Genomic DNA, 24,538 nt, shown 5'->3' on the forward strand with positions numbered 1-24,538 from the left:
TTTTTTTTTTTTTTTTTTTTTTTTTTTTTTTTTTTTTTTTTTTTTTTTTTTTTTTTTTTTTTTTTTTTTTTTTTTTTTTTTTTTTTTTTTTGAGGGGGTGGGTACCGGGGATTGAACTCAGGAGCACTTGGCCACTGAGCCCCAGCCCCAGCCCTATTTGTATTTTAGAGACAAGGTCTCACGGAGGTGCTTAGTGCCTTCCTTTTGCTGAGACTGGCCTTGAACTTGCCATCCCCCAGCCTCAGCCCCCTGAGTCACAGGTGCGTGCTACCCAGCGACTTGTGATTTTTGATGGACGTTTTCTAGACCATTGGGGCTGGGCTCTTAGGAAGGCCTGCCTGTTTCTTGTTCTTGTCCAGAAGACTCCCTTTCAGCCCCTTGAGTATCCCAGGTAGTCCAGGCCCTTAACCCCAGCCTCCCGAGCATCTTACCCCCTAGTCCCCTGATGTCAGCCCCTACCCTGAGCGGCCCCCAAATCCCAGACTCCACCCACACGTCCGCATCGCCTCTCCCTGTGCCCAGCTGGTGGCCGTGGTCATGGATGTCCTCACTGACCCAGACCTGCTCTCGGACTTGGTCGACGCCGCTTTGCGCCGCTGGGTGCCCGTCTACCTGCTCCTGGACCGCCAGCAGCTGCCTGCCTTCCTGGTGCTGGCCCAGCAGCTGGGGGTGAACCCCTGGGCCACGGAGGTAGGGGCAGGGCCAGAGGGACCTGGGCAGCTCCGTTCCGCGGCTCTGGGGCAGCACAGACTTTTCCACGGGGTCCTGGGTCCCTGAGATAGATGCCAGCTGAGGATCTCCCGAGATCTAGTGCCCAAGACACTAGGGACAGTGGAGGTGACATTCCTGGGGGGTCCTGGGCCATGGAGGGGTATCCCCAAGCTCTATACTAGTGGCTCTGGGGACATTTGAGCAGCTTCTACGGGTCACGGGCCACCCAGGTAGAAACAGCCTTGAGAGACCCCAGCCCGTGGAGTGGGCCTGAGCAAGGGCATCCCCCCGACCCCACAGAACCTGGACGTCCGCATCGTGCGGGGCTGCACTTTCCAGAGCCGCTGTCGACGGCAGGTGAGTGGCAACGTGCGAGAGAAGTTCGTGCTCCTCGACGGTGACAGGGTCATCTCAGGATCCTACAGGTACGGCTTCTCAGCGTCCTGTACCCAGCTCTCCTTCAGATGACTTCCCCTTCCTGGGTCTCTCTATGCTCATCTGTAAAATGGGCCCAAACACCCTTCCCAGAAGAGGAGGTGTGAGCTCGCGGGGTTGGAGCCAGACCTGCTTGAGTACTGGTTCTGGCCCTGCTGCTGGCCTCGTTAGTAGCCTTGGGGAAGTCTTTCTTTGGCCTTGTAGTTCCTAATCTGGAAAACTGGGACATGGACCCTGGAGCTAGATGACCTGGATTCAAGTCTTAACTCTGTTTAGTACTAGCTGTGCAATGTTGGGCAATTTGATTCACCTCTCTGTGCCTCATTTCCCCCCTCTCTCCAGAATGAGATGAAATGGTCAGTGCCTTTAGAACAAGATTTCTCGATAGAGACACCACTCACATTTTAGGCTGCATCTTTGTTATGGGGGTGTCTGCCAGGTGCACTAGAGGGTGCTGTGCTGTGCTGTGCTGTGCCTGGACCTAGCAGGTGTTGGTCGCCACCCCCCCACACACACACCAGTTATAACAACCAAAAACTTCTCCAGAAAGTGCCACATGCCCTGGGGGCATAGAAATGGCCGGCTGAGGATCACGGTGCAGGACAGGGGTTTTCAGCCTGATGTGCACCAGAGTCACTCGGAGGACTTGAAACACAGCTTCCTGCCCGCCCCCTTCACCGGCCTGGGACGGGGCCCCGCTGTGCCTTTCTGGCAGTTTCCCAGGTGTGACTGCTGCTGCTCCTCGGGACACACGCTTTAAGAACGGTGCCTGGCACGTAACAGAAGGAATTCTCCATCAGTGTCAGCTGTCATTTATTTTTACGATGATTTTTTTTTTTTAGTCATATTTCATAGACTCTAAGGTGCCACCAAGGGAAAGAAGTATCCTGATTGAAATGCAAAAATACACACATCTTAAAACCGATGAAATACAGTCGTGCAGTCAAGCTCACAGACCACCGGCCGGCACCACCGAGTCAGGCCCCGGGTGCTTCTCCCGGCCCTGGGCTGCGGAGGGACAGCCCTAGAATGGATGGAGCCGGGGCCACAAGCGGTTGTCGAGGGCCTCTGGCCATTTAATGGGGGAAAGGGGGAAAGGTGGGGCATCTGGGAGACCGGGCCCTGCCCTCCCAGAGGGCTACGGCAAATGTTGCAGAAGCAGCAAGCCCACCAGCAGGCCCGCTGCGGCCCCCACCGTCGAGCTGCCTGTGTGGCCGGGGCTGGCGTTGCACAGGTGGCCGTAGCAGCAGGTGGTGGTGAGGCTGTAGGTGAGGCCCATGTAGCTGACCGGCTCCTCCTGGCCGCAGCTGGTGGAGTGCACGCAGCCCTTGTTGATGACGGGGCCCACGCCCTGCGCCACCCCGTGGCCTGTGAAGCAGTCCTCGTCATCCCCGCAGCGCATGTGGGTGCCAGGGCACTTGGTGGAGTCGGTCAGCTCACAGAAGATGCAGTCCTTGGCCCCTGTGGTGCCCGGCGGCAGAGCCATCATCAGAAGCAGCAGCCAGCCGAGGACCATGGCGGCCTGGCGGCGGGGACGGCGCCCAAGCCAGGCCGGGGGCTTCCTGGGCGTCCAGGAATTGCTGAATGAATGACCTCCTGGGACTCCTACCCACAGGACCTCTGCTCCTTGTCCTGGCCACTGGGAGTGTCAGGTCCCAATGCTCTGTGTCCCTCTCAGGAAGCTCTTGAGGCCTCGGGGCGGAGACAGGCCAGCCAGGGCCCGACAAGTCTTTGTGAAGTGGAATGCGGTGACCTCACAGACCCCTCAGGGTTCCCACTGACCGCTCTGGGGTGAGGTCATAGGTGGGGGCAGGTGGCACAATGTGCAAGGTGGCCCAACCTGCTGACCTTCAATGGAGTGAGGACAGTCACCTCGCCAAGGTAAGGACGCCTGAGCAGCGCCCACGATGCTGGCCACGGATTGTCCACTGTGTGTGCTGCGCCCCCTGAGGGTCTGACTTCACATCTCCCGCGGCAACCCCACTTCCAGGTGGGCAAAGTGACACACCCAGGAGTCTCTGAGCCGGGGTTGGAGCCCGGGTCTCGCTTCATTCCAAGGAGGCTGGGAGACAGGAGGAGTCTGCCCGGCATGTGCTGCACCAAGACTGCAGCCGAGAATTTACGAGCACACCCCGCGGGGACAGGGGACAAGAGCACCCACCACCACCACAGCTCTCAGGCTCTCCGCACTGGCCACAGGCAGGGACAGGAACCCATGTCCTCCCTGGAGTCTGCCTGTGCTTGGGCTTCATGTTACAGAGGAAGGAGCTAAGGCAGGCAGGGGGCAGGAGACCCAGGGCCCGGCAAACAGCAAGTGCTTAATGAATGCACTCTTTCTGGGAAGCAGCTGAGTTTAAAACAGGCTGTGGGTGCCGGGAAACTCACCCCGACTGTTTCCAGCTGAAACGCTCCTGGCTGGAGCCGGGCAGAGCCCAGGTTTGAGATCCAGTCTGACTCCAAAGGACAGTGTCTTGACTCATGTGGTCCTCACATCTGTCCCTCGGGTCGTGTACCTCTGTTGTCCCCCTTCTACAGAGGGGGAAACTGAGGTGCTAGAGGCCAGGACCTGTCTGAGGTCACCCCACCTGCCTTGGGACCCGGGAGGGGACTGGCGATGGGAACCAGGCTTCACAGAGACCTGACCCCTGATTCTGGTCCCCCAGCTTTACGTGGAGTGACGCCCGCCTGCACCGCGGTCTGGTGACTCTGATGACCGGAGAGATCGTCGACGCTTTCAGTCGTGAGTTCCGGACACTGTATGCAGCCTCGTGGCCACTCCCATCCATGCCCGCCCAGGGCCCCCTCGTCAGCGTCCCGGGAGATGGGCAGCTGGCCCGCAGCCCACACCGTGTGGCTCACCGCTGCCCTGTAGCCCCTGTGTCACGGCTGCCACCCAATGGGCCACTGGCCCACCGCCTGGCTGCCTGCCGCATCCTCGAGGGGGACAGGCAGGAGTCCCCTGCCCTACCAGGGCCCGCTCTCAGTGACATCCTAAGAAGCGTACAGCGTGCCCGGACTGGCAGTGGCCCCCCGACTCGGCCCAGCCGCTCCCTGTGGGACCTGAGCCGCCTGTCCCAGATGTCAGGCTCCAGTGACGGTGACAATGAGGTAAGACCTGGTGGCTGCTGCCGGAGGACAGAGGTGACAGCAGAGGCCCAGGAAGGGGAAGGCAGCACCCACAGGGGTGGGCTGGGTTCCGGGGTCCTACTCTGAACCCCAGAACAGGAAGTGTTTTCCAAGGGCCAACCGCACGCCCAGCACCGGGGAGGTACGAAGAGCGAGCCGCTGGCCTCGATGTACAACTGCGGGGCCCATTTCATGAGCCTCCTCCATGTGTTGGGGGGCAAGCTCTGGGTAGCAGGGGGCAGAAAAAGGCCCCTGAGCCTTGGGTGCTACATGCTTCCCTGAACCCCAGGGTTCCCATCTAGGGGGTGGCTGAGCAGTTGAGCTCCTTCCCAGTCTGGGTGAAACCGAATTCAGGTTTTATTTATTTCATTACATTCTCACCCCGGGCCGGGGAGGTCACACTGCTGTCATGCTTATTGTTACCAAGGGGAAAGTGGAGGCTCAGATTAAGTAACTCGCCCCAGGTTGGAATAACCATCCTTTAGATCACCAGCCTGCTTTGTCGCCTCGGCATGCCCAGCACTTTCACAAGACTGGCTAAATTTAATCTACCCACTTCACAGAGGGGGAAACCAAGGCCCAGAGCCCTGGCTGCCTCCCGAGTGGGCCTTTCAATGGTCCGCTTCCTGGATTTGAGAGTCACAAGGCTGTAGGGGGAGAGGATTATGGGAGCCCAAGGGCTTGTTCCTCATGCTGCTCAGACAATGAGGTTCCAAGCAACCATTGGACCTCACTGGAGGACCCTGATCAGGTGACTTTTTCCTCTGAGTCTCAGTCTCCTCAGCCACAAAGTGAGCTGCTGCGGGGGTCAGAGCAGCACCACGTAGGGGAGGCAGGCAGACACGCCTATGGCGCAGCCCCTCTGAGCTGTACCCCAGCCTCAGCCTCCCCATCTGCTAAGTGGGAGCCAGAGGCTTCTCCCCTGGGACTGGCTCCCTCCTCCCAGTCAGCGGCTTCCTGGAGCTGGAGGAGGAGAAGGGGGCTAGGCAGGGGCAAGGTTCTCGCCTCCACCTCCACCTCGTCCCCTGCCACCCTGACCCTGCATCACCTCCCTTAGCAAATATTTGTCCCCCCCGTCCCCAGGCAGCTGCCAGCTGCTTCCAGTTCCTCCCACCTGCAAAGCCGCAGGAGGGATGTGGCTCCTTGCCCCCTCGGGTCTGGGGGTGCCAGACCTCCCCTCCACCCCACCTGCTTCCCTGACATCTCCCCCCACCTCCCTCCCTCCCTCTCCTCCTTCCTCTCCTCCTCCTCCTCCTCCTCCCCCTCCTCCCTCTCCTCCCATCTACCTTCCCCTGCATCCCCTCCACCTCTCCCCACCTCTCTCCTCCCCTCCTCCCTCCCTGGCTCTGGGCCCCAGAAGCCTCCTCCCCCTCACCTCCTCTCACCTCCTCTTTTTCCTTCCACAGCTCAAAAAGTCCCGGGGTTCCAAGGACACTCCTGCCAAGGCCCTGATGAGGCAGCGGGGCACTGGAGGAGGCCCGTGGGGTGAGGTGGACACCCGCCCTCTGGCCTGGTCCCAGCCCTGGGGTGGCCCCCTGCCCCTGATCCCTGCCCGCCGCCACCTCCGCTATCTGTCCCCAACCCAAAGGAGGTTTGGTGATGACGCTGCATCCAAGCTCCCGGAATCCAGAGGTTTCCCGAAGCCAGACTGGGCCTCCCGCTCAGGACTTGGAGGGCGACCCTGACAGGAGCCCAGACAAATGTGCCCTCTCAGAGACCCCTGCCTGATGCTGTGCCTCAGACAAGGCCTCTGGCCTCAGGGCCTGGGCAGTGGAAGAAGCCCAGTGCCGGCCCTAGGCCTCAGTTCCCGGTCAGGGAAGTCGCAGGAGGCCTCCATTGCTGTGGACCCCAGAACCCGTTCAGCCAGGATGGACTCTCCCCAAGAGGCTGGCTGAGCAGCCCCATGGAATTCTGTGGGACATGCCTGAGGAGTCCCTGGACAAAAGGCCATGCTTCCCCCTCCCTCCCCCCCAGAAGCTGTGAGTAAGCGGAGGCGGGAGAGGAGAGAGCGGGGCGCTGAGGGCAGGAGCCTCAGCGGAACAGTCGGGGGCGGGAAGGTCCTGGGTTCACAGCCGCCCAGGGGTCCGGTGGGGGCTGGGCTGGCGCTGGGCGTTCGGGGAGCACGAAGCGGTGGATCCTCTAGGCTCCCCATTACTTTTGCTCAGAATAAAATTCCTTCGTGCCCCAAACTTGTATTTCTGTAGCCAGGTCCCCAGCCCCAGAGCGCAGCGCAGCGCGGCCCGGAGAAGCTGTGCACAGCCCGGGCCTCGGCAGCATCTTTGCCTCCGAGCGGGGCTCCTGAGTCACCAACCCCATTGGCGGGACAGATGGGACCCAAGGCCCCGGTGGAACGCAGCCTGGGCGCCAGGTGCGGGGTCCCCCGCCGCTGCCCCAGCGCCCTCGCGCGCCCCCTGCCGCCCTCGCCCTCGCGCGCATCAAGGAGCCGGGCTGGAGCGACGTGTTTATTCGGGGTCACGGGTGGGCGGGATCCGAGGCCTGGACGGGGCTGGGATCCGGCTCGGGCTCAGGCTGGGGCTCAGTCTCCGGCTTGGGCTGGGGCTCGGGGTCCGGGCTGCTCTCCTCTGGGGCCTCGTCCCAGGGAAAGGCCTGCACTCCGCGCATCTGCTCCCGGTACACGCGGTCGAAAGCCTCGCTCTGCGCCACCGTGAAGTGGTTCTTCCAGTCCCCGCAGACCCCTGGAGGGGATGGAGGGAGGGACCGCGGGTGAGGAGCCGCTGGGGCGTCCTCCCCTCACCCCTAACATTCCAGCATCTTCCTTCACAGCACCCTCCACCTCCCCAACGACCTGTCGCCCCCTTTACCTAGGATGGGGGACTCCTACATGGTCTGTCACCTGCAGGGCTCTGAGCCCTCACCTCCTCCCTCCCCTGGCACCCCACTTCGCCCCCTGACCCTTTGCCTCTGTCGAGCACCTCTCTTACAGTCTGGTGGCCTCCTCTGTCCTGTCCCTAACTCTTGTTGCTGGGTGATGACTGGGCCCCTCCCCTGCGGAAACCCGGTTAGGTGTCTGGGGCCTCCTGGCAGCCCCAGGGCTCCGCCACCCCCTGAGCCTCCGGTTTCCTATGTGGTCATGGGTGATCAGCCGGGCACTGGAATCCTGGGGCCCATGTCATTCCCATCACAGTAGCTTGTAGAGAGGCCCTATCCGGCCCTAGCCGGGCCCCCAGGTGCCTCCAACCCAACTTGGATCTGTGAATATGTAACTCTGCATGTCAAAGGGAACTTGGAAGATGTGATGAAGGGTCTTGAGTCGGGAGATGGTTCTAGATTATCTGGGTGAGCCCAATGTCACCACAAGGAATGCTTTCTTTTCCCCCTTGTACTGGGAATTGAACCCAGGGGCACTTTACCCCAAAGCTACAGCCCCAGCCCTCTATTTTTAAATTTTGAGACAAGATCTCTATAAATTGCTTAGAGCCTCACTAAATTGCTGAGGCTGGCCTCAAATTTACAATCCTCTAGCACCAGCCATTGGAATCACGGGGTGTGCAGCACAAGGGACCTTAAATGAGGGAGGCTGGAGGACCGAGGGTGCTCGGCTGCTGGCTTTGAAGATGCAGGAGGAGGCCAGATGCTGGGAATGTAGGTTAGTGAGAAACCAAAAAGATTCTCCTGTGAAGTCTTCAGAAGATTTCTGGTCCTTTTGGCCTGATGTTACCCAGGCAGACTGATTTTGGATCTCTGACCCCCAGAAGTGTAAGCTGAGAACAGGTGTGTGCTGTTTGTGGCCTGTGTCAGTTGGTTAGAGCAGGACTAACTGCTTCTACCCCTGCTCTGTAATCCGACACTGGGGTATTTCTTCTTAATGCCAAGGAGGATCTGTGGGGCCTTGGCCTGGTTGGCAGCCTGGATCGGTGCCCATGGGGTCCTGTTCCCTGGAGAGGAGAGAGAGACTCAGAGCAGAGACTCATGTGCCAGGCTCTATACTGAGCTCTGTGAGTGAAGTCAATCCTGGGTTCTTAGTGACCCTGTTCACCCCTACACTCCAGCTGGGAAAACTGAGGCCCAGAGAGGCTAAGGAACTGGCCCAAATCACACAGCGATCTGGTGGCCTGGTGGGGCCTGAATCCCGGAGCCCAGAGCTCCCTCACCTTTCCGGAGGAAGGCCCCTTGGCGGTGGTCCAGCAGGCTGGTGGGCAGCAGCGTGTAGTTGGACATGGAATTGGCCTTCATGGCACCGAAGGTCGAGTGTGCCACCACAGAGCTCAGGGCCTCCTCGTCCAGCGGCCGGCCCAGGAACTCACAGATGCACTGTACGGAGCCTTGGAGGTCCTGGGAGCGGCGGAGAGTGGGTGGGGAGGGGTCAGCAGTGGGAGGGCACCGCATCCAGGGGGCTGGATGCCAGGTCCTGGCTCTGAGTGGCCGGATGCCTCCTGTCCCTGCCTATTTTCCCACCTCTGTCCAAGGCGAGGCCAAGGGGTTGGGCCTCACAGTTTGGAAGGTTCTGAATGGGGGCTGGGTGCACCTGAGGTCACAGCGGGTCAGAAGTCAGCTCAGGGCCTTTTGGAGCCCATTCTCCCTGGGGTCAGAAGCAGGCAGCTCCTGGTCAGCTCCTCTGGGCCCCCCTTGGGAGCGCCCTCCGTGTCCCAGCCACAGGGCTAGACTCCCAGGCCTGGTCACACCCCGCCGTCCCCCTCACCCTACACCCCTGTCATCAGCCTGTCCCTCCTGCCCTCTGCCTCTGCTGTCCTGCCCCAGCCTCCTCCCCGGCCTCCCTGCCCCCAGCCTCGTCCCCATTCCACATACACTGCTGCCCCTCTCCTCCCAGCTTTCCCACGGCTCCCCAGTGCCCCAGGACAGGGTCCTGGTCCCCAGGCCTGCCCTTCCAGGACAAAGTGGCCTGGTCTCAGCTCCTCCCAAGGCCTCCCACCCTGTCCTTCCAGAACTTTCCCTCCTATACTTTCCTCCCTCCAGACCTGGCACTGGGCTGTCAGAATGTCCTCTGTCATTGATGCATTCTGAGTATCACCTTCCTTGGGACAGTGATCATTGAAATCACTGCAGAATGAGCACCTAGTATACACCAAGCTCTGGTCCAAACCCCTCATGTGCATTTTCTGATCCTGTTATCAGCTTTGCAAGTATCATCTGGTTAGTAAATGAAGGCTCAGAGAGGGGAAGACAATTGTCTAAGGCCACACAGCCAGGGAGAAGCTCAGACTCAGGTCTGAAGCTCACAGGCCACTCTGCCCCACTGCCTTCTGTGATACTCAGCGCCCTGCGCGGCCTGCCTCCAGGTGGCTCTGCAGCTGGACTGCCCTGCTCTTCCAGGTCACCTCTCTTTCTGACCCTCCATCCCTCTGTCTGCTTGAACCACTGCTGTGTCCCAGGAGTGCCAACCTGTGGGCTCAGCCTCCGCCTTGGGGTGGCCCAGAAGTTCTGCTAGGCTCTCTGGCCTACCTTTGGTTTGGAGAACAAAGCTTGATGGAAAAGGTTCACCCACCCGGGGACAAGGGAACGTGCTCACGGTGGCCGCATCTTCCACCCTCCCCTGTTCCATCAAAAGACATTTACCCGGATGGAAAAAAGAAATTACGGAGGGAGCCTGGGGGAGGGCTGTGCGCCTCGGTGAGCTCTCTCAAGTTCTTAACTCCCCGTTTGCTCCCCGGAGAGGAGGGGGATGGCCGCGTGGGGCAACCACGGGAAGCTGCATCAGAGGCAGGTAGCCTGGCTGGTCCCTGCTGTGGGGGATTAAGTGCCGTCACCTTGGGATTCAGCACCAAGTGGCAGACATTCGCTCTGTTTCCCCGGTCAGGTCTGCCCTCTCCACCGCTGTCCACCGCTGTCCACGCGGTGCTCACGAGGCTGGACCTGATCAGTGGTCACAGTGCCCCGGTGCAGGAATCCCCGTGCCCTAGCTGTGAGTCATTCTTTTCACCCCATTTTAAGGGTGAGACTTCTGGGCCCCGACATGTTTCTGCTCCTGCTGCTGCTGCTGGCTTGGGTGCTGGGATGGAGCCAGGGAGCTGCGCCACTCGGCCCCCAGCTCCAGCCCTGCCTGAGCTGAGAGTTTCAAGGGGACTTCAACTTTGTGGGACACCCCAGAGTCCAGACCCTTCCCCTGCAAAGAGCGCAGCAGGAAGGAGTCCACCGGGAGCATGTGGAGCGCGCACCCGGGAAAGCGCAGGCTGGGGCAGGGACCCGGAGCGGAACAGGCCGGAGGCTCAGGAGGCCGAGGCAGGAGGATGGCGAGTTCAAAGCCAGCCTCAGCAACGTAGGGAGACCCATTCTAAGAATAAAATAATTTGAAAAAGGGACGGGGATGTGGCTCAGTGGTAGAGTACCCCGGGTTCCATCCCCAGTGTCAGAGAAAAAAAAGAAAAAAGGAACCTTGAATGGTTGGGCTTGGGCTTGTTGGCTGCGGATTGTTCTGGAAGCCCAGCATCTGTCTGATAGCTGGCCAGAGCCATAGCCACCACCCTGCCTGGCCCCTGGGAGCCACCCCTGAGTGCACCAGGCAAGGCGCCCCTTGACCTGTGCCTGCCCCAGGGCCCTCGGAGGGGTCCAGCTGGGATCCCAGTGTGTCCCCCAGGCTGTTCCTCCACTGTGTCCTCTGCCGGTCCTCAGGCTCCACACAACTCCCCTTGATCGCATTCGCCCTCTCCCCCCAGCTCAGAGACGAGGTGCAGTCCTCCCGGNAGCCCCCCCCCGCCACAATGCCAGAGTGGACACCCTCCTGCATCTGCCAAGTTCACTGCATCTGCCTCTAGCCCACTCCTCCCCAGCTCCCCACCATGGGCGGCCCTTGACCATCTGCCTGTGTCCCTCCTGTCTGTCCGTCCCTCCGTCTCCTTGCCTCACTTCCTGGCCTCCCCCCCCCCACTCTGTAAGGTCCCTTTCTTCCTTATCCTCTTCCGTCTGGGTCCCCTGCTCCACCCAGGGCTCACCTTCGCCCTTGAGGAAGTTCTCCAGGAACTGGTCAGGTGTGCCAGGGTCCTTCAGTTGCCTGGCGATCTTGGAGTAATGGTAGAAGGAGACCACCACGTCCCGGGGGTTCCTGCTTAGGTAGATCACCTGCACGCGGATGGCCAGGACAGGGACAGACGTCACACAAAGGCAGAACCCCAGACCCAAGGCTGCTGCCCGCCAGCCCCCCTTGTGACCCTACGGCAGGAAGGATGCGGGGCAGACTCCCCAGGAGATGGGAGCGCTCCTTCCAACCAGGGACAGGGAGGAGCTGTTTCTGGGCCAGCTGGAGGGACAGTTTGGCCTCAGAGAAAAGAGGTGGAGAGAGAAGGTGCAGGATTCAGGACGGGGGTGCTCAGGGCAGGGGGCATGGACCAGGAGACAAAGCTGGCCCCCTTTTCCGTTCCCATAGCGGGGCCCCAGCCCCTTCCTTGGCCTTCCAGCCTCCCCTGGACCCTCTTTCTACGCCTGGAGCCCTGCTCTCCTTGCTTACTGCCCCCTCTGGCTCCCGGAGCCCCAGCACAGAGCCGCCTGGGCTGGCGTCTGAAGCCTGACAACCTGCTGCTCTTTTTTTTGATACTGGAGATTAACTCAGGGCCACTTGACCTCTGAGCCACATCCCCGGCCCTTTTTAGTATTTTATTTAGAGTCCACAGAAGCACTCAGGGACTGACACAGGCATCAGGGGTGGATGCCAAGAAAGAAATCCCAGGTCCCCTAGATGGAGACCAGTGTGACTTCTGATGTCAGGTGGGTGCATCCCGGGACACCCACCTGGCCCTGTGTAGTAGACGGTTCACTTTGCCCAAAGAAAGATCTGGAACTTGCCCCCGGGTCCAGGAGGTAACCTGGAAGGCCTTGGAGTTTCTCACTTAATAAGGATCTTTGCCCGCATAACATTCAGGAAAGGGCCTGTCGGTTCTAGACGTGGGCAGGCTTTTCCCTCGTTATTCCCTAAGCTGCACAGTAGGATGACGGCTGTCTGTCATAACGCTTGCCTTGCACGTGGGGCGGGGGGAGATGATTTAAAGTGCCCAGGTCATGTGCAAACGCAATGCCCTTCTATATAAAGGGACTTCGGCAGCTGCAGGTTTGGTAGCCGCACAGGGGCTGGAACCAAGGCTCAGGGAGGCTGAGGGAGGATGGTACCGAGGGGTCCCACACAGACGTGTCAGATCTGTGCACCTCCTTGCCCCTTGCAGTCCTGGCCTAGACCAGGTTAGGCCTGGACCAGGGTCGCCCAGCAGAGCCCACCTCCCTCCTGGCCCAGCAGGGGGCAGTATCATCACGGCTCAGCTGTCACCTTGACTCATCTGTCAGCACAGCCTCGTCCTTCCCTCCTCAAACACACCTCCAGCCCAGTCCCTTTCCTTCACCTCAAGGCCACCACCCTGGTCCAGTTGTCACCTCCCACCGGCACCAGAACCACCAGGGCTGCTTCCTCTCTGCCTCCCTGCTTCTGCCCTAGCCCTGACGGTGTCCCCCCACCTGGCAGCCAGGGGGCGCCAGCTAGCCCAGGCCTGATCACCACCCTCCTAAATCCTCAGGGCCCTCACATGGCCGCTGACCTCATCTCCACCCCTTCCCCTCATCCACTTGTTTCCAGACACACCCCCCTCACCGCAGGGCCTTTGTGCCGGCTCTCCCCTCTGTCAGAGTTCCTGATGTCTGTTTACTACTGTGCCAGGTCAGAGCCCCACACACAGTAGGTGCTCAACACACAGGTGCTGAATGGATCTGCTGATCATGCTCCCTCTTCCTGCCCCCCCCATCCCACCCCCCCCACCTTGGCCTTGGTGCTGAAGAAGGCCTTGGGAAAGAGCTGGATGGGGAGGTGGGAGCTCAGCAGGCGGGGGCTCGTCTGGTCCTGGAGGGTGAAGGCGCTTATGATGGTCTCACACCAGGGCGCGCGCTCCCAGATGGGCACCGAGCGGATCCAGGAGGGGTCCCCGTTCTTCAGGATCAAGCTGAGGATCTCGATCATCCAAGTGGTGCCTGTTGGGGGAGATGGGCAGCGCAGTCAGGGGTGGGACACCGTCAGGGTCATGGCAACAAGGTCGACGGAGTGCTCTGCCACCGTGGGAAGAGCCGGGTTGAGCGGCCTCATCCTCAGAGCAGGAAACCCGGCCTCAGAAGAATCAAAGCCACTGGTTCCAGGTGGTGGGGCTGGGCAGTGCCATGTGGCACAGATGGCCTCTGGCTGCCCAGTCCCGGTCCACTTTCCTGCTGGGGCTGTATTTTCTGGTCTCTGTGTGGGGCCATGTGACTGTCTTGCCAGGGACAAGTAGGTGGCAGCCACCTCTGCAGCCATTTCCAGGCCTGGCCCCAAAACACCAACTCTCTGCTGGCTGGTCACAGAGACTCCAGGGATGGCAGGCGCCAGATGGCCATGGCAGCGTGGATTTCCCTCCCCCCATCCACCTGACGGCTCTGGGGTTTGCAAGAACAAGAAATAAATTATGGGGTTCAGCCACTGACATACCTAGGCTTTGGTGGCAGAGCAGCAAATCCCCCCTTTAAGTTGGAATTGAGTCCATGGTGCCTGGGTATAAGGTCTGCTTATTCCGCTGTCTTGTTTTGAGCCCCAGGACCCTAGGTATAGGCAGCCCCCCATCAGTGGGGTGCAGATGGGCTCAGAGGGCAGGAGACCAGGGCAGAGCAATGAACAATTATACTCCTGCCCACAACAGCCTATGATTAGGGTTCCACTGACTGGGATTCTAACCACCACCCCTGCGACCATCATCCGCGTGTGGTCTGCTGCCTCTCCAAGCGCTGGCGGGTGATGTTGGAGCTGGACCCTGGGAACCCCTTGCCCTCCCAGCTGGCTGGGCCCGGCTTTGCCAGTAGAGGGCGCTGGAGGAACGCAGCAACCGCCCACGGGTCCTCACCGGCTCCTCTCAAGGATCTTGTGGATTCACAGATCTTATCTTGTGGTCACCAGCCACCAGCCCAGTGACACTTGTCTCCTCCCCCAGGAAATGTCAGCTCCGGTGAAAGTCGAATCTTAGCTGGGGGAGGGGGAGTCCCTCTTCCAGATTCACTGGGGCTTAGACCAGCCCTGGAAGCAGTGGCTGCTTGCTGCATTAGCTGTTCCCGAGTCCTTCTGAGTCTCTAGCCTTTTGTAGTGGAAGCCCCTGTTACAGGGGCTAAGTCTACCTCTGAATAATGCAAATTTACCATCGAACCTTTTTAAGGTTAGCTGTACAGTGGCGTGAAGTAAAATCACACCACTGGGCAACCGTTAGGCCACCGCCACAGCTGTCATGTGCAGAATGGAAACTCTGGACTCTCAACCCACTCCCACCTCCCACGGTCCCTCACCCCCTGGCACCCACCCTGGAATGTGACCATCCCAAGGGCCTCTATGAGTGGACCCGTGTGTCTGGCTTCTTGGCACAGCGTCTGAAGGTTCATGTGAGTTATAGCATGTACCAGGATCTTCCTCTTCTTTAAAGGCTGAATGATGGACATTGGGCTGTTTCCACTTTCTGGTCATTCTGAATGATGTGGCCCTGAACATCGACATGCCAATATCTACTTGAGTCCCTGCCCTCCGATTTTTTTTTTCTTTTTTTGGAGTATATATCAAAAAGTGACCTTGTGGACTATATGATAATTCTATGTTTAATTTTTCTTTTTAGGAAGCACCAGAGCGTTTTCCATAGTGGCTGTACCATTTTATCCTCCCACTAACAGTGCACCAGGCTCCAACCAATTTTTCCACATCCTTGCCAATACTTCTGAATTTCTAAAAAGCCACCCCAATGGCCCTTAAATCCTTCTTTGCATTAAGCCTCTCCTGTCGAAATGACTGTGTGGTTTCAGTCTCCTGTCTGCGGCTGACTGATGCACCCTTGTGAGATGGTTTAGTTGATGCCAAGTGTCTTCACAGTTCATTTTCCCCTCCTGGTGATAGTATCAGAATATTTAAGGTTCATTGAGCACTCTGGCATTCACCCAGAAACTACAGCCCCCAGAATCCTTTGCAGCTGGGTGTGGTCACGTGACTAAGCTCTGGCCTATGAGCTGTGAGTAGAGGGGACAGCACTTTCTGGGCCCTGCCTTTAAGAGGAGCTGCTTGTCCTCCATACCCTTTCCCCTTTTTTCTTCCCTTTTCCCTTTGCCGACAGGACTCTGGAAGTGGTGTTGCCAAAGAGGACGACACCATTTTAGAAGCCACCAAGCTAGAAGGACATTCTAAGCCTTTCTGACTTCTTGGAATGGAGTTACTTGCCTGCTCAAATGCCCACCTACCTGAACTGTTATCGGGGAGAAAATCCTGGTTATTTCTTGGGGTCTCTTTGTTACAGCAGCTTAACATATACCCTAACTGATACACATAAGTCCTGTTGTCATTATAGGGGAAAATAAAGAAACTAGAGATGGGGAAAGTAAGGGCTTAGAGATATTCTAGAACTTTCCCCACATTTTCTAAGGTAGGAATAACCAAGGGACAAGTGTTTCATCATGGAGTGTTGCTGTGACCTTAAAGCACCAAAAAAGATCCAAGCCTCCACCCGTGATCCTGATGACTGTGGTCCACCACATTGAAACCACAATCAGCCAGGCACGGTGGTGGAGCCTGTCATCCCTCCCAGCTAGCTGCTCAGGAGGCTGAGGCAGGAGGATCCCTTGAGCCCAGGAGTTCCAGGCCAGCCTGGATAACAGAGTGAGACCTTGTCTTAAAACACAAAGAAACAAAAACCCTGTGATCATGATCATAATGATGAGCCATAAATCCAAAGAGATCCTAAATTAGGAAGTCAACTTGATACATGATTTTAAAGATATGCATAGAAAAATTATGATGAAAGTAAAAAAAAAAAACAACTGGGGAACATATTTATAATTCAGTCTCCGTGAAGAATTAAGTTCACTAATATATAAAGAGCTCCTATGAAACAATGAAAGACCAAGAGTTCAATGGGGGGGGGGGGCGCGGGTACCAGAGATCATTCTAGAAAAGGAAATATGAATAGTTTAAAAAAAACAAAACTAAAATGTGCTCAGGCTGGGGTGTGGCTCAGTGGTAGAGTACCTCTGGGTTCAGTCCCCAGTACCAAATAAACAAATAAAAGGAAAAGATAAAAAATTACTAAGTGTTAATCAGTAAGCAAATGGTTAAACAAGAATGATTGTATGTCAGTGTCGTGAAACACTGCGGAACTGTTAAAGAAAAAAAAAACAAAAAACAGCTGGGGTCGGGCATAATATAATCCCAGCAACTTGGGAGGCCGAGGCAGGAAGATTGCAAGTCTGAGGCCAACCTCCACGACTTTGAGAAATTTCTTTCTTTTCTTTCTTTCTTTGTTTTTTTTTTTAAAGAGGATGGGCTGGGGATGTATTGTGGTTGTAGAGCATTTGCCCAGCATGTGTGAGGCACTGGGTCCGATCCCCAGAACTATCTCAAAAGAAAAAGTGAATGTGATGTTATCTACACGTGACAGGACTGAGGAGAAGTTAATCCATTTTAAATCTATTAAAAAAAAATAAACACAAAATATCTGGACATCCATACACAAAGAACCTTGATCTCTACCTAATACCACGGATAACATCCAGCTCAAAATGGATCACAGATTTAAATGTGCAATTTAAACCTGTAAAATTTCTAGAAGAAGAAACAGAAGACATCTTTGTGGTCATAGGTTAAGCAAAGATTTCTTAGATACGACAAAAGCATGATATGTAAAAGGACAAAGTGACTAATTGGATCTCATCCAGATGAAGAATCTCTGCTCTTATGCTCTGATAAGAGAGCGCTCAGACAGCCGCAGCCAGGAGGAGGCTTCAAGACGCGTATCTGATCAAGGGTTCCCCCATGGACTGTAAAAGAAATGTCTCGAAACTCAACGATGAGAAAACAAACAGCCCACTAAGAGGAGGAAAGACTGGAACAGACCCTGTACCACGGAGGACAGAGGATGGCCAGACAGTGCTGACATCAGGGGAAAAGCGAATCAAAGCCACAATCGAACATCAGTCGGCACCTATCAAACCGCTGGAAACCACCTGGTGGTGGTGAGCTGGCAGGATGCAGAGCAGGGGACCCGGTGCCATTGCTGGTGAGCAGGCAAAGTGGCAAAGCCACTGGGGAGAACCGTCCGCTGGTTTTTTTTGGGTTATTTTGGTAGCAGGGATTGAACCCAGGGGTGCCTAACCACTGAGCCACATCCCCAGCCTTTTTCTCTGTTTTATTTTGGGACAGGGGCTCACCGAGTTCTTAGGGCCTTGCCAAGTGGCACCCGGCAGCCTGGTGGCTTCTTATAAAGCTCAACACACGGGGGCCACAGAGCCAGCAATCGCTCATCTGAGTATTTACCCAAGATAAGTGGAAACATATTCCATGCACAGACCTGTCCACAAAGCTTCCTAGAAGCTGTCTCCTATTCACCCTGGAGGAACCGACCCCAGACAGGCCGAGCCCCGTCCCTACAGCCCAAAAGCAGCCCGTAACCTGCGGCCTCAGCACCACTCTAACAACCCAAAGTGCATCATGGTGAGTGGAATAAGTCTGTCCTTCGTCTCAAAAGCTGCATGCCACGTGCCTCCATCTAGGTGACATTTAAGAAAGGGCAAGACCATAGGGTACAAGGTGATCACTGGTTGCCAGGGGGTAGGGTGGAGGGAGGAGTTAATGACCAAAGGCTACAAGGGATGTGGGCAGTTGGGTGTATTCTTCTGTATCTTTTTCTTTTTTTGGGGGGGGCGGGGGCCAGGGTGCTCAATCACTGAGCCACATCCCCAACCCTTTTAATTTTTTATTTTGAGACAGGGTCTAGCTAAATTGCTGAGGCTGGGCTTGAACTTGCCATCCTCCTGCCTCAGCCTCCCGAGCTGCTGGGATTGCAGGCGTGGGCCACTGGGCCAGCCTCTGTCGTTGTGCTGATAGTTATATGAAGGTTGTGTCCGTCCAATCCCAGAACTCCACAGAACTGAAAACACGTCCACATAAGATCTGTGCGCAGATGACCACGGGGGCATTATCCACAGCAGCCAGAGTGGAAAGAACCGATAGGCCCCTCAGCTGATGGGCATCCACTCACAACATGGCCTGCGCACGCCATGGAGTGTCACTATCATGAGAGGGGGACGAAGCACCTGTGGATGTCACGACGTGAGTGACAGAAGCCAGACACCAAAGCTACTCATTACATGAGTCCCCACACAGGGAACGCCTGGAACAGGCCAGTCCTGGAGACAGGGAGTGGGCTCTGGGTGCTGGGCCTGGGGAAGGGCGGGTGCCTGGGGAGGCCCGGGCTCCGGGGCCCAGGATTTCTCGATGGAGTGATGGAAATATTCTAAGATGGACTGTGGGGTGGAGGCTCAGCTCTGTGACTGCCAAAGCCCGCGCGGTGTGCGCTCAGTGGGCGAGTCGCATGGAGAGTGGACTGTATTTCAGAATTGCTCCACACGCGCACTCAGAACCCCGTGCTGGGGCCGAGGTGGCAGCCCGGTGGTGAGCACGTCCTGGGTTTGAGCAGGGCGCTTTGTGCAAGGCCCTGGTTTCAGCCCTAGAACCACAATAAGAAAAAAAGGAAGTGACATGGGGAAGGAGAGGGGGCTTTATGTTTAAAAGGGTGAAGTTACATCATGAAAATTCTCAAAGTATTCTGAAAATAGTAGTCAACCCTGTCATTTTAGAGACTCAGACTCGAGCACCGCTCCAGAAAAACTGAACTGTGCTTGCTGGCACACACCTGTGATCCCAGAGACTCAGGAGGCTGGGACAGGAGGATTTCAAGTTCAAGGCTAGCCTCAGCAATTTAGCAAGGCCGTATCTCAAAATAAAACAATATAAAAGGCCGGGATTTTTGGCTCACTGGTAAAGCACCTCTGAGGCTCAATCCCCAGTATCAAAAAGACAGACAGACAGACAAAGTGGAGAAACCAGAGACTAATCAATAATTTTTTTTTTTTTTAATTGAGCCAGGGGTGGTGGCGCATGCCTGTAATCCCAGAGGCTCGGGAGGCTGAGGTAGGAGGATCGAAAGTTCAAGGCCAGCCTCAGAGACTCAGTGAGACCCTGAAATAAAATATAAAACGAGGCTGGGGATGTGGCTTACTGGATTCAGTTCCTGGTACTCCCCTGCCCCCCCCAAAAAGATGTAGTAGCTGGTAGTAATCAATGCTATGAAGGTCAAGGTACAGAGGGAGCCTGATTTTAGCAGGGGGGAAGCCTACCCCGGGGAGGGAGCCCGCCTGTGGTGTCTCGGAAGGCTGCTTCCGCAGGGGACTGGAAGTGCAGAGGCCAGATTCATCCGGGTGGCTCTTTCCCTGTCCCCCTGGGGGACCCGGCATCCTGGGTCCCTTCCCGCCTGCTCCCCTGGCCCAGCCCCAGCCCCACAGGTACCTGACTTGGGGTAGGTGATGATGAAGATGTCGTCGTCGTGCACATTGGAGGTGTTCTCGGCCTGGCTGATGCTCTCCGGGGAGTAGAGGCCCACGGGGAAGAGGATGCCCTTGTATCTGAAGTATTCGCCCGAGACGGTCTGGCTGTGGGAGGAGAGGGAGACGGCGGTCACCAGGCAGAGCAGCAGCCCTATGGTGTCCTGACGAGTATCACTCCCTCGGTATGGGTGAAGAAAGCCAGGCACAGAGAGGGAGTGTGGCTTGCTCAAAGCCACACAGCGGGCGGGACACAGAGTGCTCTACACAGCCTGCAGAGTGGGGCGGAGGCTTCCGGAGGCAGGCACCCAGCTCGCCCCTGCTCCAGCACAACAGGCACAACGTGAGAATAAAGTGACCTGTGCTGCTTTCCCAGCCCCCCATGCGACAGGTTCAAGCAGCCAAAGTGGCCAAAGGGAGAAGTTTTAAGGGCAACTAGTCAGTCCACAGTCCTGTCAGCCTGGCCCTCCCCAGGTGTCGGAGCCTCTGGAGAGGGGCGGTGATGGGGCTGGGGAAGGCGCAGCTGAGCAGGGCTCTCCCTCCTCTGTGCACAGCAAGGCCCCCGTGAACTGGCTGGTGTGGTGCTTCTTGACTGTGGGGTGAGGGACAGGAAGACGAGGGACAGAAGCCAGATCACCACACTCCTCGTGCAAGGACCTCGAGCCCGTGGTGTGAAGTGGGTATAGCCAGGAGTCTGTCTGTGATTTTTCTGGGATATTTATGGGAATCTGTTGGCTTCCAAAAGGAAATACTTCACTGTGATTTCTTTTCTCATTTGCAATAAACATTCCACCTACCTAAAGATGCAGTCATAGGAAGCGATTCTTATTTATTTTTTCAGGGTTGCTCTTGACATGGATTAAGATTCAGGCCCCACAAACCCAGGACTGGCCCAGTCTTCCCACCACACTGTGTTTCCTTCGATGCATCTCCCTTTACAGCACACATAGGATGATATATTGAACCTTAAAAATTCACGTGTGTAAATAGATTACAGTATTCCCCCCTTATCTGTAGGCAGCAGTCTGTAGGGGACTTCCAAGACCCCCACTGCCTGAAACTTCAGATAGTACCAAACTCTGCATACAAGAATGGCTGTACAGCGGCAGGTGATCTGATAACCATGAGTAACGGGCAGGTACCATATACAGAGTGGAAACACTGGACAAAAAGATGATTCATGTCTCAGGCGGGATGGGATCAGGACAGCGAGAAATTTCATCATGGTGCAGAGAAGGGTGTATAACTTAAAACTTATGAACTGTTAACATCTGGAATCTTCCATTTACTATGTTTGGACCAAAGTTGACCCAGGGTAACTAAAACCAGAGAAGGTGGGGCAGCACAGAAGGGGGACTACAGCACATTGTCTTTGAATTTTATTTCAGAACAGTCAAGAAGACAGTCTCAAATATCTGTGATGTAAAGAGGGTTTGGTTCTGCGGCACAGATGAGACTCGGGAACATAATGCCACACCAGGGACACAACACACCGGACTCCACACTGCAGGGGTCCAACTACAAAAAATTCAGAATGGGGAAAAGGCCATCTTTGGCGGCGGAGGCGGGAGGGCCGTGCTCCTTGCTGGGGCACAGGGAACAGGCGGCTGAGGGCCCCTCCACCCACGTTGCAAATTCACTGCGCTGTGGGCTGAGACTTGGTGACACTACCCCCCTGTGAGGTTCCCTTTAGAAAAATATTCAGCGAGCGAACGAGTGAATGAAATATCAGGGAAGAAACTTCTTCTGCTGAAATAAAAAGGGGCTGACAATGGTTCACGCTCCAGTGAGGTCAAAGCGCTGGTTTCGGAGGCCCTTTCTGCTAGCCCCTCCACACCTGTCCAGTTGGTGGATGAGGAAACCAAGGCACCTGGGGGCTCCCGCCTTCCTGCCCAAGGCCTCCGGGGCTCAGAGGCTCCACCAGAGGGAAGGGCCTGCTGAGACCTGGCACCAGGCGGGGGTCACAGGAGGCCTCGCGGGGGCCCTGGGGTGCCCAGCTCAGCCAGGGTTTCCAAACAGCAGTGTCTGAGGGGCTCGGGAAGTGGGGGGGCGCGGTTTGCTGGCAGAAGGCTGAGGGATGGGGGTACGCTGGTCACCCCCAGGGTTGGGGCCCAGGCATCAACGTGGTTCTGGAGCTGGATCCTGCAGGCTGAGCCTCCGGGTTTGCCATTTTCTAACTGAGCTGCGGCCAGATGCTCAAAAAAAAATCTCCCTGTGCCTCAGTTTCCCCACAGCTACAGCGGGGATAAGAGAAGAAGCAAAGTGTATTGGTTGGTGGCATTCACCCCAGTGCAGACTGTGTGGGTCTGAACTCCATCTCCCGCCAGTTGTGTGGCTTTGAGCAAGTCACCTAACCTCTCTGTGCCTGCTTTTTGATTCATATGATGGGAATAACAATAGTGGTCACCTCACAGGGTCATTACAAGCCTGTGAAAGGCTTCAGACTGGACCTGGCATGGACTAAGCACGGCATCAAAGTTTCCTAAATTTTAAAAAATAAGGATGGCAGGAGGGGACAAATGGTTAGAATAAGGCCTGACTCCTGGCTTGCATTCAGGAAGCGGTCATTGTTGGTCCCTGATGTCATCAGTCAGCCCCCAGGTTGAGCGTGGGGAGTGGAGCAGTGATGTCACCAGTGGCCAGGCCGATGCAGCCCCGTGGGTGGGGCCAAGCCATGGTTCCCAGGCAGATGGGCAGCTAAGCGCCTCGTCGAGGCCCGTCTCTCCTGCCTTCTCGGTGACAACTGGAGTCTCAGTTTCCCCGAGGATGGCGGTGACCTCTGCTGTCAGGTCTTGACCCTGCTGAGGATCTAGGCGGCTGGTGTCTCTTAAGCTCTGAGCTCCTGATCAACACTAGGAAACGAACCTCTGGGGGTCTGCCCTACCCCCCACTTCCATATGAGCCGCAGCCCCCTGGACTCCAGGGGGGACCCACAGGGCCGGACCCGGGGCCTTCGCCAGGTTTGAATGAATGAGTGAAGGCAGGGGCTCCCCCGGGGCAGGCGAAGGGGCCCGAGGGCTCTCACGTCTCTGTCTGTCCCTGTGGCTCTCAGCCCTGGGTGTGTGGGCGGGGAAGAGCTCCCAAATCTCAGGCCACTGGCGTCCACACCTCTCCACCGCGCCTACCTGCTGAGCTCAGGCAACCAGCACCTGAGTCAATAATTGTCCTGGCACCAATGGGGTGAAACTGGGCTGATACACGGGTTTCTGTGCCACAGAGGAGCAGAGATGCAGGTTCAGGGAGGGCTAGCAATCAGCCAACGCCACACAGCAAGACCCGAGCAGAGCTGGGCACAGTGGCGCACTGTGATCCCAATGGCTAGGGAGGCCGAGGCAGAAGGACTGCCAGTTCAAGGCCAGCCTCGGCACCTAAGTGAGAACCTGGCTCAAAATAAAACAAAAAGGGTTAGCAGAGCACAGCCAGGGAGTGGTCCTGGCTACTGGGGAGGCCAAGGCAGGAGGCTCACTTGAGCCCAGGAGTAGGAGGCCAGCCTGGCGACACAGAGAGGCCCCCATCTCCAAAGCAAAACCCAGAACCAGACCCAGCCCGCAGGGCCCCTTGGCCGTGGGCGGCGCCTTTCCCAGCCCTTTCCTTATGTGCACCCCCCCCCATGCCAGCGCAGAGTGCAGAGTGCGGGGCCCACCTCCGGCCCAGTCTCTCCGTTTCCGCCCCAGACCCCCAGTCAATTCTCCCCCCAAGGCAGCCAGAGGTTCTGGTTAGAACCTGCGTCCTCCCCGCAAACCCTCCTGAGTCTCCATGTCACACAAACAGAAGCAAAGGCTTCGCTGCCTCCCCGCTAGCTGCCCTGTCGCCAGCTCATGGCTGCAGCCACACCTCGCCGTTCATCCCACACTTCAGGCACAGGCCGGCCACAGGGCCTTTGCACTCATTGTCCCCTTTTCCTTCCATTCACCCCGCTAGTTTCAAGCCTTTGCTCTGCTGTTGCCCCTGTCCGCGAGGCTCCCTGACCACCCTGACTGCAGGTGCACCCACGCGTTGCTTTCTGAGGAGATCCAGATTCAGACTTTTTCTTTGGATTTTGAAGTATTTGCATCTGCACTGTAACGAGAGCTGTTGGGATGGGATCCAAGCCTACACACAAAATTCGAAATTCCCCTGGGTCACGTGCACCTTTGTATGCATAGCCGGGAGGTCATTTTATGCAATGGATTTGGACTTGTCCTGAGAGGTGGGGGGGGGGGTGGAATTTTCCACTGTGGCTTTGTACAGATGCTCAAGGAGCTTTGGACCTTGGAGCATTTTATTTTCTGAACAGAGACAGCGACCCGGTGCCTAGGCAGCCCCCTGCCCACTTCCCTGCCCGCGACCGCACCAGCCCAGGGCTTGTTAAGCACTCGTTTTCCTCGGGTCGGCCTTCTCTGCCCACAGAGCCCGGCCCAGAGGAGGCTGTTGAAGGAATAAGAGATGCTGCCTGCGCCTGCGCCCACCGCCTGCGAGACCTAAACGCCTCTATTCTCTCAGCCTCTCTGTTCCTGGCTAACATCACACAGCAGCAGAGAGCAGACCGGGATTGGAGCCCCAGCGGGTGTCCCCAAATGCACACCCTAAACAGCTTAGTGCCAGGGGTGTCTGCCTGGGCCTCTTCCCGGGCTCCTCCTGGGCGCTCCTCCGGGCAGGGGCAGGGGCTGGTTAGGTGGCAGCAGCTATCCTCAGTCCCCATGGCCAGCAGTCCCGGCCTGGTGTCACCTGCGCGGTTCCCTCTGTTCCACACTTTATTTTACACATATTTATAGACGCAGTCAAATATCCCAATAGGAGCAAGGCTTTTAAGCAGTTTCTGCCTCCTGGGGGTTGATCCAAGACAACAGGAAACCTGTTCCCACTGTCACACGCTCGCACGCTCCTGGCCACCTGGACTCGGGGGAGCCCTGAGTGGGTCCATGGACCCCCAGAGGCACCGCCGTTCCCGCAGCGCCCCCCAGCGGCG

The 24,538-nt window shown here is 57.1% G+C and overlaps 3 protein-coding genes across 3 annotated transcripts in view; 1 reads left to right on the forward strand and 2 right to left on the reverse strand.

Moving 5' to 3' along the window:
* Window positions 1-6,461, forward strand: part of Fam83e (family with sequence similarity 83 member E) — a 9,771-nt gene extending 3,310 nt beyond the window's left edge. Inside the window, exons 2-5 of the mRNA XM_015496605.2 lie at window positions 523-690; window positions 1,012-1,136; window positions 3,810-4,254; window positions 5,679-6,461. Coding sequence (XP_015352091.1) covers window positions 523-690; window positions 1,012-1,136; window positions 3,810-4,254; window positions 5,679-5,957 — 1,017 coding nt within the window. The 3' untranslated portion in view covers window positions 5,958-6,461. The remainder of the gene's footprint in view (window positions 1-522; window positions 691-1,011; window positions 1,137-3,809; window positions 4,255-5,678) is intronic.
* Spaca4 (sperm acrosome associated 4) lies at window positions 1,956-3,259 on the reverse strand. The gene has a single exon (XM_015496604.2). It carries the CDS (start codon window positions 2,660-2,662, stop codon window positions 2,285-2,287), a length of 378 nt encoding a protein of 125 aa, XP_015352090.1. The 5' UTR covers window positions 2,663-3,259; the 3' UTR covers window positions 1,956-2,284.
* A 260-nt stretch (window positions 6,462-6,721) lies between the features above and the next one.
* Window positions 6,722-23,499, reverse strand: Sult2b1 (sulfotransferase family 2B member 1). Its single transcript, XM_048791226.1, has 7 exons — window positions 23,425-23,499; window positions 19,556-19,853; window positions 12,986-13,194; window positions 11,027-11,307; window positions 10,205-10,421; window positions 8,385-8,676; window positions 6,722-6,968 (listed from the first exon to the last, which is right to left on the reverse strand). The coding sequence occupies exons 1-7, from the start codon at window positions 23,497-23,499 to the stop codon at window positions 6,745-6,747; spliced, it is 1,596 nt and encodes a 531-aa protein (XP_048647183.1). The 3' UTR covers window positions 6,722-6,744.
* Window positions 23,500-24,538: the final 1,039 nt, after the last annotated feature.

The sequence above is a fragment of the Marmota marmota genome, unplaced genomic scaffold (assembly GCF_001458135.2).
Source record: "Marmota marmota marmota unplaced genomic scaffold, marMar, whole genome shotgun sequence".
In the NCBI taxonomy this organism is placed as follows: Eukaryota; Metazoa; Chordata; class Mammalia; order Rodentia; family Sciuridae; genus Marmota; species Marmota marmota.

Bases quoted from the DNA above. Each gene is read 5' to 3' on its own strand.
- Spaca4 (XM_015496604.2), bottom strand. From the start codon at position 2,662: ATGGTCCTCGGCTGGCTGCTGCTTCTGATGATGGCTCTGCCGCCGGGC.
- Sult2b1 (XM_048791226.1), bottom strand. From the start codon at position 23,499: ATGGAAGGAAAAGGGGACAATGAGTGCAAAGGCCCTGTGGCCGGCCTG. The intron at 11,308-12,985 runs GTGGGGGGGGTG...ATCCGCGTGCAG, and splicing joins TCTTCAGCACCAAGGCCAAG to GTGATCTACCTAAGCAGGAA. The intron at 8,677-10,204 runs GTCGGGGCCCAG...GTGGGAAAATAG, and splicing joins AGCAGCAGGAGCAGAAACAT to GCAGGGACAGGAGGCATCCG.